The sequence below is a fragment of the Ostrinia furnacalis genome, unplaced genomic scaffold (assembly GCF_004193835.3).
Source record: "Ostrinia furnacalis isolate ACB-3 unplaced genomic scaffold, ASM419383v2 OfSCF7340, whole genome shotgun sequence".
NCBI lineage: Eukaryota > Metazoa > Arthropoda > Insecta > Lepidoptera > Crambidae > Ostrinia > Ostrinia furnacalis.
Genome location: NW_021137579.1, coordinates 27,230 through 40,176, shown reverse-complemented (window position 1 = coordinate 40,176; position 12,947 = coordinate 27,230). Strand labels below are relative to the sequence as shown.

At 37.8% G+C, this 12,947-nt stretch overlaps 1 protein-coding gene across 1 annotated transcript; it reads left to right on the top strand.

Annotated features, from left to right (window-relative positions):
- The first annotated feature begins 2,223 nt into the window (after window positions 1–2,223).
- On the top strand, window positions 2,224–12,468 carry LOC114364007 (myrosinase 1-like). Its single transcript, XM_028319983.1, has 7 exons — window positions 2,224–2,706; window positions 3,729–3,897; window positions 4,801–5,373; window positions 5,734–5,976; window positions 7,107–7,264; window positions 11,477–11,718; window positions 12,315–12,468. Exons 2-7 carry the CDS (start codon window positions 3,747–3,749, stop codon window positions 12,460–12,462), a joined length of 1,515 nt encoding a protein of 504 aa, XP_028175784.1. The 5' UTR covers window positions 2,224–2,706; window positions 3,729–3,746; the 3' UTR covers window positions 12,463–12,468.
- Window positions 12,469–12,947: the final 479 nt, after the last annotated feature.

Here is a 12,947-nt window from a genome sequence, read left to right as displayed (position 1 = left end):
AGTGGCTTAATGTGTTATCTAATACACAACTTATTAATTAAACTAACTACTTGCAAAGTTAATTTAAATTACGTCTTACAGTAAATGAGTTTTATAACTCGTGCATATCTCAACTCATTATAAATACAATATAATAATTAATTATGTAAATATGATAAATAAATCACTTCATACAATACACATAAGAACCTACACAGACATAAATATTAATTTAATTATAATTTTATAACAATTAATGTTATAAAAATATAATTAAAATGCAAGAAGAATGGCATCAGTCTCTTCCACATTCAGTCTCCTACCCAGCGCAATAAGACTTGCTGCATATAAAAAATAATCAAACAACTTGCACAGGTAACGATTAAAATATCACTAATATTATTATCTTTAAAAAAATTCAGTGTAGAATACTTGAGAGTTATTTCAAAAACGGATTTAAAAAATGTGTCGTGCATTTTGCATTTGATGTTTATAAATTGTTGGAAACAGGTTAATTCTTCTATAGGTGAAAAAAATTTGATTTTTTTTTATCGACAATTTAAAGTTCAACAGTACCTCTCTAGTAGTTCAAAAGTCTTTGGCGCCAAGTCGCATTGCACTTTGAGTTTGATAATTTGTAATCTCATGGATTTGTTACACTGTTGTGGGTTCAGTGCCGCTTGATCGCAGCCCGCTACATGTCACGATCAAGAAGTGTCGGGCGGACTATTTTTTCTATAGAATTTGACAGCGGCGGCGGCAGCACTTCTCCGCTTTTCACAGCCCCGCTCCGCTTTAGTTTAAACCGGGCCTAACAGACCGTTGCCCTGTCCGACAATGTTGTTCATACATAATGCTGACTGCGTTCGACCTCTGCAGAACGGATACAGTGTGGCAAATCCATAATCCTTTGATCATTTATTTAAATTTAAAATTTCGAATGCAGCAAGGGCATCGGAAAGTAAACAAATAACTGGCAAATTATCTAATCTACAGTTTATTGTTAGCAACAAATAAACTTAGGACGGATTCTCAGTTATTCTTTTATCTATTACGGTATTTGCGGCCCGGTCTTCGGGGCAGTGTGTCGTTTAGGAAACTGAAGAAGAACAACAAACTGTTTTTTTTTTAAATAAAAATTGTGACAAAGGTAAGTCGTTCTTTTAACAATTAAATTAAATATAATTTTTGTCAAACGATTTGATGTAGTGCTTAGTTGATGAATGCTCCAGTGGGCAGAGTGTGAGTTTACATCAAGAGCGTGATGAAAACTATTAGTGAGCGCGTTTAAAAATGTATGAAAATTTTAGTTTTTGAACGTTTCCCGCTAGGGGCGCTGTACAATCCGCCATACATTTAATGTCATTTTTTGACACGCTTACTAGTGAGCGCGTTTGACGAAAACTCGCACTAGGCCCACAGAGGTTGCAAGTTCGATTTTAGCTAAATATTGTGTGTGTATTGAACTACCTATTTAAAGGACATCATCCACGTTTCATATATTTTTGGTCAAAAATCAAAAGTGCCGGCCAACAAAAAAAAGTGCTGTATTCTGACAGAATACGTCTGCCTTAGCATTTGTTACTATGGCATCAAAGCCGTGTAGCTCCACTGTGCGTCGAGTATTTGAGATCTAAAAGTCATCGACTATTCATACATTTTTTGTTCAAAATCAAAAGTGTCGGCCAATAAAAAAAAAGTGCTGTATTCTGACAGAATACGTCCGCCTTAGCAATTAATGATTAAACGAACTTAAAAAGTGAAGTTCTATCATAATTATGCGAGGGCTTTGTCCGAAGAGATTAGAAATAAGAACTATGTAGTATCACGTACGGTGATGCCAGTTTACGCACTGTTAGNATCAGTCTCTTCCACATTCAGTCTCCTACCCAGCGCAATAAACTTTTTGCTGCAAAGAAAAATAACCAAACAATTTGCACAGGTAACGATTAAAATATCACTAATATTATTATCTTAAAAAAAAACAGTGTAGAATACTTGAGAGTTATTTCAGAAACGGGTTTGAAAATGTGTCGTGCAATTTGATGGTTTGAAATTGTTTGAAACAGGTTAATTCTTCTATAGGTGAAAAATTTGTATTTTTTTATCGACAATTTAAAGTTCAACAGTCTGTACCTCTCTAGTAGTTCAAAAGTCTTTGGCGCCAAGTCGCATTGCACTTTGAGTTTGATAATTTGTAATCTCATAGATTTGTTACACTGTTGTGGGCTCAGTGTCACCTAATCGCAGCCCGCATCATGTCACGAATACGATCAAGAAGTGTCGGGCGGAATAATTTTTCTTTTCTGGAGCTGTGAAGAGAAGTGTAAATAATTAAATCTGATTGGTTATTCAAAACACTTCTCCGCTTTTCTCTGCTCCGTTCCGCCTTGGTGTAAACCGGGCCTAACAAACCGTTGCCCTGACCTGACCCTGCCTCTGAAGGACGGATACAGTGTGGCAAATCCAGAATCCTTTAAGTTTAAGTAATCATTTATTTAAATAAATAAATTTCGAATTCAGCAAGGGCATCGGAAAGTAAACAAATAACTGGCAAATTATCTAATCTACAGTTTATTGTTAGCAACAAATAAACTTAGGACTGATTCTCAGTTATTCTTTTATCTATACGGCATTTGCGGCCCGGTCTTCGGGGCAGTGTGTCGTTTAGGAAAGTGAAGAACAAGAAACTGTTTTTTTTTTAAATAAAAATTGTGAAAATTAAAGGTAAGTCGTTCGAACAATTAAACAAAAAAAATATTTTTGTCAAACGATTTGGTGTAGTGATTAGTTGATAACTTCATGAATACTCCAGTGGACTGAGTGTGAGTTTACGTCAAACACGCTCACTAGTGAGCGCGTTTAAAAAATGTATGAATATTTTAGTTTTTGAACGTTTCCCGCTAAGGGCGCTGTTCAATCCGTCATACATTTATTGTCATTTTTTGAAGCGCTCCCTACACTAGTGAGCGCGTTTGACGAAAACTCACACTAGGTCCTCAGAGGTTGCAAGTTCGATTCCAGCTAAATATTGTGTGCTTAAACTAGGTACCTACCTATTTAAATTTATTAATCTGGATGTTTCTTATTTATAACAGGAATGTATTATTTACTTTGCCTAGCTTGGGACTGGATGGCAACGTATAAAATACTTAATGATAANAACTGGCAGAGCACTGAATCGTGACTGACGACGGATACCAATGTCAAATGGGATGTAAACTGAGATACCCACAAAAAAAAAAAAAAAAAAATATCCTCAACTAACAGTGCGTAAACTGGCATCACCGTACGTGATACTACATAGTTCTTATTTCTAATCTCGAGGACAAAGCACGAGCATAATTGTTATTATGGCACTAAAGCTGTAGCACCACTGTGCGTCGAGTATTTGAGATCTAAAATTCATCGACGATTCATACATTTTTTGTTCAAAATCAAAAATGTCGGCCAATAAAAAAAAAGTGCTGTATTCTGACAGAATACGTCCGCCTTAGCATTTGTTACTATGACACCAAAGCTGTAGCACCACTGTGCGTCGTAGTATTTGAGATCAAAGTCAGTCGTTTCATATATTTTTAGAACTATTAGAATACAGCACTTTTATTTTTTGGCCGGCACTTTTGATTTTGGACCAAAATGGATGATGTCCTTTATTTATCTTAATTATAACTGGAATGTATTTTACTTTGCCTACCTTGGGACTGGATGGCAACGTATAAAATACTTAATGATATTTTTAATTTCAGGTCCATCAAAATATCAGAATGATAAAAGGATTTGGATTGCCGATTGTCTTTTGCTTGTTTCATCTGGTGATTTCTCAAGAGAACTGTACCACGAAACGTTTACCGAAGGGTCTAAAGCTGGGGGTGGGTTCAGCTGCCTTCCAGATAGAAGGAGCTTGGGATGCTGCAGGTAAAATAATTACTATTCCCACCTCTCGTTCCCACCGCTGCAACTCCTGTGTAGCCAGGATCTACAGCTTGACCGCCAATAAAAACCCAACCAGTGAAGGTCAAGTTTGTCCGGGGGGAAGTTAAACTGAAACATCGTCAGGTCATAGTCTCAACTGTAGGAGCACGACTCTAATTTATCAGAAGCAAATTAAGTGTCACCCCCAAGACAGAAGATAAGCCATATCGGGCCCTTATACTTATGTTTAACAACACTATTAATTTTATTGTTATTGATTTAGTAATTACTAGTGGCCGCCCGCGACTTCGTACGCGTGGATCCCGTTTTACCCCCTTCTTCTCTTTCGCGGTTTAGATTTTTCATACAAAAGAATTTTCCCGCTAATTCCCGTTCCCGTGGGAATTCCTAAGTATACTATAACCTGCCCAGGAGTATGAAGAATAATTGTACCAAGTTTCGTTAAAATCCGTCGAGTAGTTTTTGTTTCTATAAGGAACATACAGACAGACACAAAAATTTTACTGATTGCATTTTTGTCATCAGTATCGATCACTAATCACCCCCTGTGTGTGCAAATTATAATCGCAAACCAGTCGATAAGTGGTCGAAAAGCCCCTTTTTTGTATAGAGTTTTGACGGATTCGATTTTTGATTCGATCAAAAAGTGCGATTTGTCTAGGGGTCCTGTTATTTTGAAAATATATTTCATGTACAGATTTGACCTCTCTACAGATTTATTATAAGTATAGATTTAGTTACTGACCTAGTGCCTAGCCTAGCCTAGTGACATTTTTCATTCTTACATTGATTGCCCCAGTCCCCTTGAATTAGGTTGATTTTAAATTAATTAGGACGTTACGTTAGGAAATAATTTCTTGAATTGCCTTCATTCGTTAATTCCAGATAAAACTCCCAGCATTTGGGACAACTTCTCGCGATCCAGCGGAGTGATCAAGGACGGATCAAATGCGGAAGACTCTTGCAAGTCCTACGAGTACTACAAACGGGACGTTGCCATGGTCAAATACCTCGGCGTTGACTTCTACAGATTTTCCATATCGTGGCCGCGCGTTCTGCCTACAGGATTCCCAAACAAAATAAGCAAAGAAGGGTCCGAGTATTATAGTAATTTGATCGATGAATTGCTAGCGAACGGTATTGAGCCTGTTGTGACGATGTTCCACTGGGATTTGCCGCAACGTTTGCAAAATTTAGGAGGATGGGCAAATCCTCTCATAGCGGATTGGTTTGAAGACTACGCCGACGTGTTGTTTGATCTTTACGGAGACCGAATGAAGACCTGGATCACTATAAATGAGCCCAGGCAATTGGGATTGTTCGGTTACGGAAGCAACAGATTCGCACCGGGAATAAACGCTCACGGCATAGGAGAGTATTTGGCCGCCAAAAACATTGTCATGGCAAATGCTAAAGCATGGCGTCTGTATGATCGAAAGTACAGGCCGAAACAAAACGGTAAGTACTTTGGATTGTATGAGTGAAAGCTTTACTTGTGTTAGGATGTCGAATAACAATGGTCCAGTTGTCTAATACATACCATCTTCTTTCCGAGATTTGGACCTACAATAGACCCTTGCGGAAGCCCTCATGTTGTTAGGACTTAACTATCAATTCAGTTGCAACCAACTGCTATTTCTTTTTGATCTATTTACTATGTAAGTAAATACGCTACAATGTTTTATCTGCCGCACATTAATTATCAAGTTGCATAAAATATTCTCGATTCGATCATACTAACTCTTGTCATTTGCTTTGCCGAAATCTGTATTTGTATTTTTACACAACAAACTAAGTTAATTATTGTTCTAATTTTAGGTACGTGCAGCATAACAATAGCTACAGACCACCGCGAAGGTATAACGGATTCACCCGATGATGTCCAAGCCGCTCTGGACGCCATGGATTTCGAGGTCGGTCTCTACAGCCATCCCATATTCACCAAGAAGGGCGGCTTCCCAGACAGCGTGGTCAGATTGGTGGCAGAAAAGAGCAAAGAACAAGGCTACCTAGAAAGCAGGCTGCCAGAATTTACTGAAGAAGAAATCGAGTTTGTTAAAGGTATTTTTTTAAGGAGAGCATGATGTGTTAAAAAACGAAATTGTTTATCTTTACTCTTTTATTTATATTATGTCATAAAGATAATGTAACACGCCATTGAAACTGCGTTATCAGATGCTGATAAAAATTAACTTTCATAAATAGCAAAATAGCGTAAACAAATACCTGCCCTAATTTTATTTCTTTGAGCATTAGGTTTTCTTACAACACTAGTAGTAATCACAACATCTGATTAAATCTCTACTACGTATTATTGTCATCTGTATTTTGCAACATTCTACTTTTATGTAGCCAGGACAGGACCTTGATCATCAATAAAACACGTGCAGGCTGTTTTGGTGTGGTTACTTAAGGCTGCGTTTCCACCAGAGATATGCGAGGATGCGTAGCGAGGGATGTGTTTGTAAACGGGCAGACTGTGCCATTGCACCATTGTGACTGAGTTTGTTGCGGCGCTTCTTCTCAGCACTTGCCAAATGTTTGTCTCGAAGCGCTGGTAGGGCAAAAAAAGAATGTGACATGTATAGGCTCCNGCCAAGGGATAAGAGCATTTGACGATTTGTAAGTACCAATTTAATTAGTCTAAACAAATAAAGATAATTTTCTGATCTGATTTAATTTATTTTTAAGCGTTTCGATGATTGTGATTTGATTTTACATAAAAAAATACTAGGTAGGTAAGTAACTTGACAAAATAATTTTAAATAGTTTTGTATATATCTACGAATAGGGATGATGACTGGGTAATTAAATCGAAATTCTATTTAGTCCGTCAGACAGATAATTAGAAAATATTAGACTCATATTTTTTTATTTTTTCCATAATCCAATTGAGAATGTNATTACTTATATTGAGTTGAAATGTCGCGTGACGTCACTTTTAAATAAAGATAATTTTGATTTTTAAATGAGGCGATTCTATTGGTTCTTTACCAACACGTCCCTCGCTACGCATACTCGCACATCTTGGTGGAAACGCAGCCTAAATGCCGTCTGCCGTCTTTGCCTACAAATTATAAACTATTTAATCACTTAATAAGAAGAGTTACAATCTAGTGACATCTGATTTCTATGTTTTATTAGAGCACAAAATTGTCATAAGAATGTAAAATTCTCTCGCTTTTTTGTAGGAACAAGTGATTTCTTCGGATTCAACCACTATTCCACAAAGTTCGTCTCTCGCAAGAGCTACAAACCGGGAATGTATCCCATACCTTCGCACGATGACGACTTGGGCGCGTTTGGGACATTGTTGGACTATACGCCTGCTGTTGTACCCCATTGCACTGTAAGTACTAGTCTACCACCATAAAATAAGGCCCTTTCCAGGGCACTTATACATGTCCCAAATATGGCTTGCCCTACCACCACTTCGGGACAACATATGGACTGGTGCTGAGAAGTGGCGAAGGAAACTCCGTCAGCGTCACCTTTAGCAGCCTCAATCAAAATACTATCACATTTTTTTAATTAGTTTTTTTACGCGCGTCTTCGTGAATGAAACGATCTATAACTTTATTTACAGTCTATCCCATGGGGAGCACGAAAGGCATTGAAATGGGTGAAAGAAAACTGCGGTAATCCTGCCATAATGATCATTGAGAACGGTTTCGGGACACACGGCGGGTTGCAGGACGACGACAGAGTCACATACCTTCAAAGTTATCTGTTGGAGATCCTGGACGCTGTTGAAAAAGACCAGTGCAATGTCGTCGCTTATACTGTGTGGAGTCTGATGGATAATTTTGAATGGGACAGCGGGTTGAGGTAAGCTGCTTTTGACCTACATTTTATGAATTATCATCATAGATCATCTTCATTTGGAGATCATTGCAGGAGCACAACCCTCTCTAATTACTAAAGGCAAATGGCGTATTATGACAGGTGTGTAACCTGCTCTAGCTAGATGGGTTGGGGACATTTATACGCGCACTATTATTATTATTTATGTATGTATATTTTATGCAGTATAGGTTAGTGTCCGTGACTCCCACTCGGCATGGGGCACACTGAAAACCAGCGTCGTGGCCTTCCTCACAGGGGGCCACGGCATATTCTGAGTGGGGTCCAATTGCGATGGACATCGCTGTGCGACAGGGTGGCACTGCTCAGTTTACTTTCTCTTCCATTGTATGTGTTATATCACCTCTGTCTTATTTGCTTTTTTTATTTACATATTTTGTCTTTTGTGATGTCCATGGCAATAAATGTTTCTTTCTTTCTTTCATTTTTTATGATTACAAAACGATCGAGCTAACTGCACATCTCGCTGGAATGCGACTCTCCCTCACACGTAGGGTTGCCAGGTCCAAAATCACAAAAGCCGGACTTTGTTTCATTTGGCCGGACATTTTACACTAAAAGCCGGACATGTGACGGACGGGGGGGGGGGGTGCAATTAGTGTCAGCTCATAAGTGAGTACTATCATCATCGGTTGCTAACCAACATCCTGATGCGTGCTCTTCATATGATTCTGTGGCTTTACTTTCGCCTGGCGCGGCAACCAAATAAAAAGCCTAACAAAAGCCGGACAAGGCAATATTTGGCCGGACAAGACCCTAAAAAGCCAAACATGTCCGGCTAAAGCCGGACGCCTGGCAACCCTACTCACACGACACCTCGCGTTCGCCCTGTCCGTACATACCAGAGCGTTGATGTAACGTCGTGGTTGCCAGGTGCGCAGTTAACTCGACCGGATTGTAATGTTTTATACAGGGTGTTAGGTAAATGGGTATATGAGCCGACACTAGCCCATGTTAATATGGGCATATAATTAAATGGTATGGTGAAGTCAGAAATTTGATATCATCATTTTAATTTTTTAAAATTTCATACAAAATTTTTATAAAATCCGATTTGTATGAAAATTAAACTTATTAAAATGAAGATATAAATTTTTTGACTTCATGATGAAATTAAACAAAGCTTAATATGAAGACTTTATATTTTAGAGTAAAATATATGAGAACATTTAGTCAACGCGACAAGGACGAGAGTGCCCATAGACAATATTAGTAAGGAGTTTCTATTATGCGTCCATAAATCCAACATCCTCTCCTGGACGCAGATGTTTTAAAAGTAGACCCATTGACGCAGCAAAGATTTCATGCTTGGGGCGATGGAGTCCTTTTGTCAAGATGTCGGCGACCATATCTCCATATGCTTCATCGGTCCACAACACATACGTCACTATGGACTAGCTCTAGCAAGTTCGTTGCACGGGAGCCTTCAGTGGGGAATGGTTTTCTTGTTTGCTTGCCTTCAACACATGTCACACAACTTTTGGCCATCATAACTTGCATTTCTTGATTTTTACAAGTAATTAATCGATATTTCTCATTCATTTTCTCAGCCTTTGCAACTAACTTATTGCATGGATTGTAAATTTGACAGCCATGTTCATTAAATATTATTCTACATCCACTTTTGATTATTTTACTGACTGATAACAAATTTGTTTTTAATTCTGGTACGTATAGAACATTCCTCACCTGTATTGCATCGGTGCTGCCATCTTTTGCATTTACTTTGATGCATACATTTCCACAGCATTCAACTTTTAATACTTTATCATCAGCAATTCTTATGCACGGTACAGATGAAGGAGTGATATCAGTGAGCCAGTCCCGGTGCCGTGTCATATGCATGGATGCCCCTGAGTCAACATACCACGAATTGGAGGGATTACTAATGTTTGGCCAAAAAACGTTTCCCAAATTATCACATCGCAAACAACGTTTCGCAAATTTTCATTTGGCAAATTCTCATTTGGCAAAACAACTTATTGCAAACTTTTAATTCGCAAATGTCGTTTTTGGCATATTATTATTTAGCAAATTATTGTTTGGCAAAGTATGTTTTGCCAAATGTTTCATTTGGCAAAAATATTTCACGATAAACTATTTACAAAATAATTTGATTGGTGCATAGAATGAAATACAAATTAGCTTGTGGTTATTAATTTGTTTAGTGGGCAGTTCATATAAAATTTGTTCTAAATTAATTTCATTATTTTTATCAACATTTCCAAATGATTCATTAACAATAGAGTTGATTCTAGCGCTCGGCGGCCGCTGCCGCGGCACGCTTCGCTCACCTTCGCGCATTAAGGGTCACTGTTCTAACCTAACCTAACCTACTATTTTCTGCAATACCTACTTTTTGCAACCATACTATTTTCTGCAATCTGTTTGTTTTACATACAATTCTTGTGAAAACCATGATCATGTGCCTTATGCTTTGATTTGTGGGTAACGGTGGGTAAGTATGTGAAGTGTCAATTTGACCAAACAAATTATTTGGGATATAATATTTGGCAAAATAAAACATTTGCTATGTAAACATTTGCCAAGTAAAATTTTGCCAAATGATAATTTGACCAAATGAATTAGTTGCGAAAAGTACAGTTGCTAAAAGTTCATTTGGGAAATGAAACTTTGGCGATAAGTTATTTGCGAAGTGAAATTTGGCGAAAAGTAATTTGGCCAAACGGAAGGATACCCGAATTGGAGTCATTTGTTGTGGAAGCTGAAAAAGCTGCGACATATCCTGTTTCCATCTCTTTCTTCTTATTATTATTTGCCTTTTTATGCCAACAATTTTTACTGAGATGTCCGAACTTGTTACAATTAAAGCACCTANGGGAATGTATCCCATACCTTCGCACGATGACGACTTGGGCGCGTTTGGGACATTGTTGGACTATACGCCTGCTGTTGTACCCCATTGCACTGTAAGTATTAGTCTCATCATCATCATCATCATTTCAGCCATAGGACGTCCACTGCTGAACATAGGCCTCCCCTAATGCTTTCCACGTTGATCAATTGGTAGCGGCCTGCATCCAGGGCCTCCCTGCTACCTTTACGATATCGTCGGTCCACCTTGTAGGTGGACGTCACACGCTGCGTTTTCCGGTACGCGGCCTCCATTCCAGAACCTTGCTGCCCCATCGGCCGTCAGTTCTGCGTACTATGTGCCCTGCCCATTGCCACTTCAGCTTCCTAATCCGTCGGGCTATGTCAGCGACTTCAGTTCGTTTACGGATTTCCTCATTTCTGATTCGATCTCGCAAAGAAACACCAAGCATAGCCCTCTCCATAGCACGCTGTGCAACTTTGAGCTTCTGTATAAGGCCTATAGTGAGAGGCCACGTTTCCGAGCCATAAGTTATCACTGGTAACACACATTGGTTGTAGACTTTCGTCTTCAGGCACTGCGGTATTTTGGACGAAAAGATGTTACGTAGTACTAGTCTACCACCATAAAATAAAATAGTTTATTCAGTACATAGGCCCTTTCCAGGGCACTTAAACACGTCCCAAATATAGCTTGCCCTACCAGTCCACCACTTCGGGACAACATATGGGCTGGTGCTGAGAAGTTGCAAAAGAAACAGTCACCTTTATCAGCCTCAATCAAAATACTATCACGTTTTTTTTAAATATTTTTTTTTTCGCGCGTCTTCTTGAATGAAACGATCTATAACTCTATTTACAGTCTATCCCATGGGGAGCACGAAAGGCATTGAAATGGGTGAAAGAAAACTGCGGTAATCCTGCCATAATGATCATTGAGAACGGTTTCGGGACCCACGGCGGGTTGCAGGACAACGACAGAGTCACATACCTTCAAAGCTATCTGTTGGAGATCCTGGACGCTGTTGAAAAAGACCAGTGCAATGTCGTCGCTTATACTGTGTGGAGTCTGATGGATAATTTTGAATGGGACAGCGGATTGAGGTAAGCTATTTGCTATAGATTTTGACCTACATTTTATGAAACAACATCAAGTTATCATCTTTATTTAGTGATCATTGCAGGAGCAAGACCCTCTCTAATTTGCTGGATCAAATGCCTAAACTAACCGCGCTAGCCAGATGAGCCAGATCGGCCAGACATTTCATATTTTAATGGGCTTGTGTAGTTGTAATCAAATTGTAATGTGAATTACTTACTTATTATCAAGTTATTTTTATTGTTCGTTAATTTCGATTCGATCGATTAATAAAGCCTAGATGGATAGTCTTCATACAAACGCTTCGTCAAAGGTGAGGCAAAAATCTTACGTTACTGTCAGAACGTTGTTTTAAATGTTTAAATTGTGGCGATTTTTCGAAAGTGTGAGATATTTATCCACATTTATCGTAATAAAATGTTATTCTTTGTTATTTAATAAGACATTTAATCAAAACAAAGTTCCAAGTGGACCACCAAAAGTTGCCCCACTTTTCGTGCGCTTACTATCTATTTAGGCTTTAATAATGCCCCCCGTCCGCCAAAATTTATGTTGTTTCTGACTAATCCCAGACATTTAATAAATTGTACACGTTTTTCAGAGTCAAATTCGGAATATTCGAAACCAATTACGACGATGAGAAGAAAACACGGACTCCTCGAGCTTCCGCGTTTTGGTATAAGAATCTGGCAGCGACGAAATCTTTAGACTGTGATTTCAAACCTACTTTTAAAAATATACAATTTTAAGACTGATTTTATTTATTTATAAGCGTTTCGATGATTGGAATTTTATTATACCTAAAAAAATACTAGGTAGGTAAGTACTTGACAAAATAATTTTAAATAGTTTTGTATAGGTACATCTACGAATTATATATTTTTTTGTAATATCATGTAATAATGAAGTAGGTAGGTAGGAATTAAAGAAAAAAATGTTTTACTTAAAATATTTATTTCTCATTCATAAAAGATTTAAGTAAGAATGTACTTAAATTAACTTAACTATTATACAAGTTCTTATCGCAAATAAATGCTAGAAACATTTTATTTGATTTAAATTGTTAGTAAATATGATATTTACGAAAATACTTATTTTAAAATGGAAGACTAGACAGACTTTAAAAAAGCATATTAAATATAATTATACAGGTAAAAATAATACAGTAATCGTATTGGAAGAATAAGATTTTATAAGGCACAATACCATATTGTGTTTTCAAAAAATATTAATT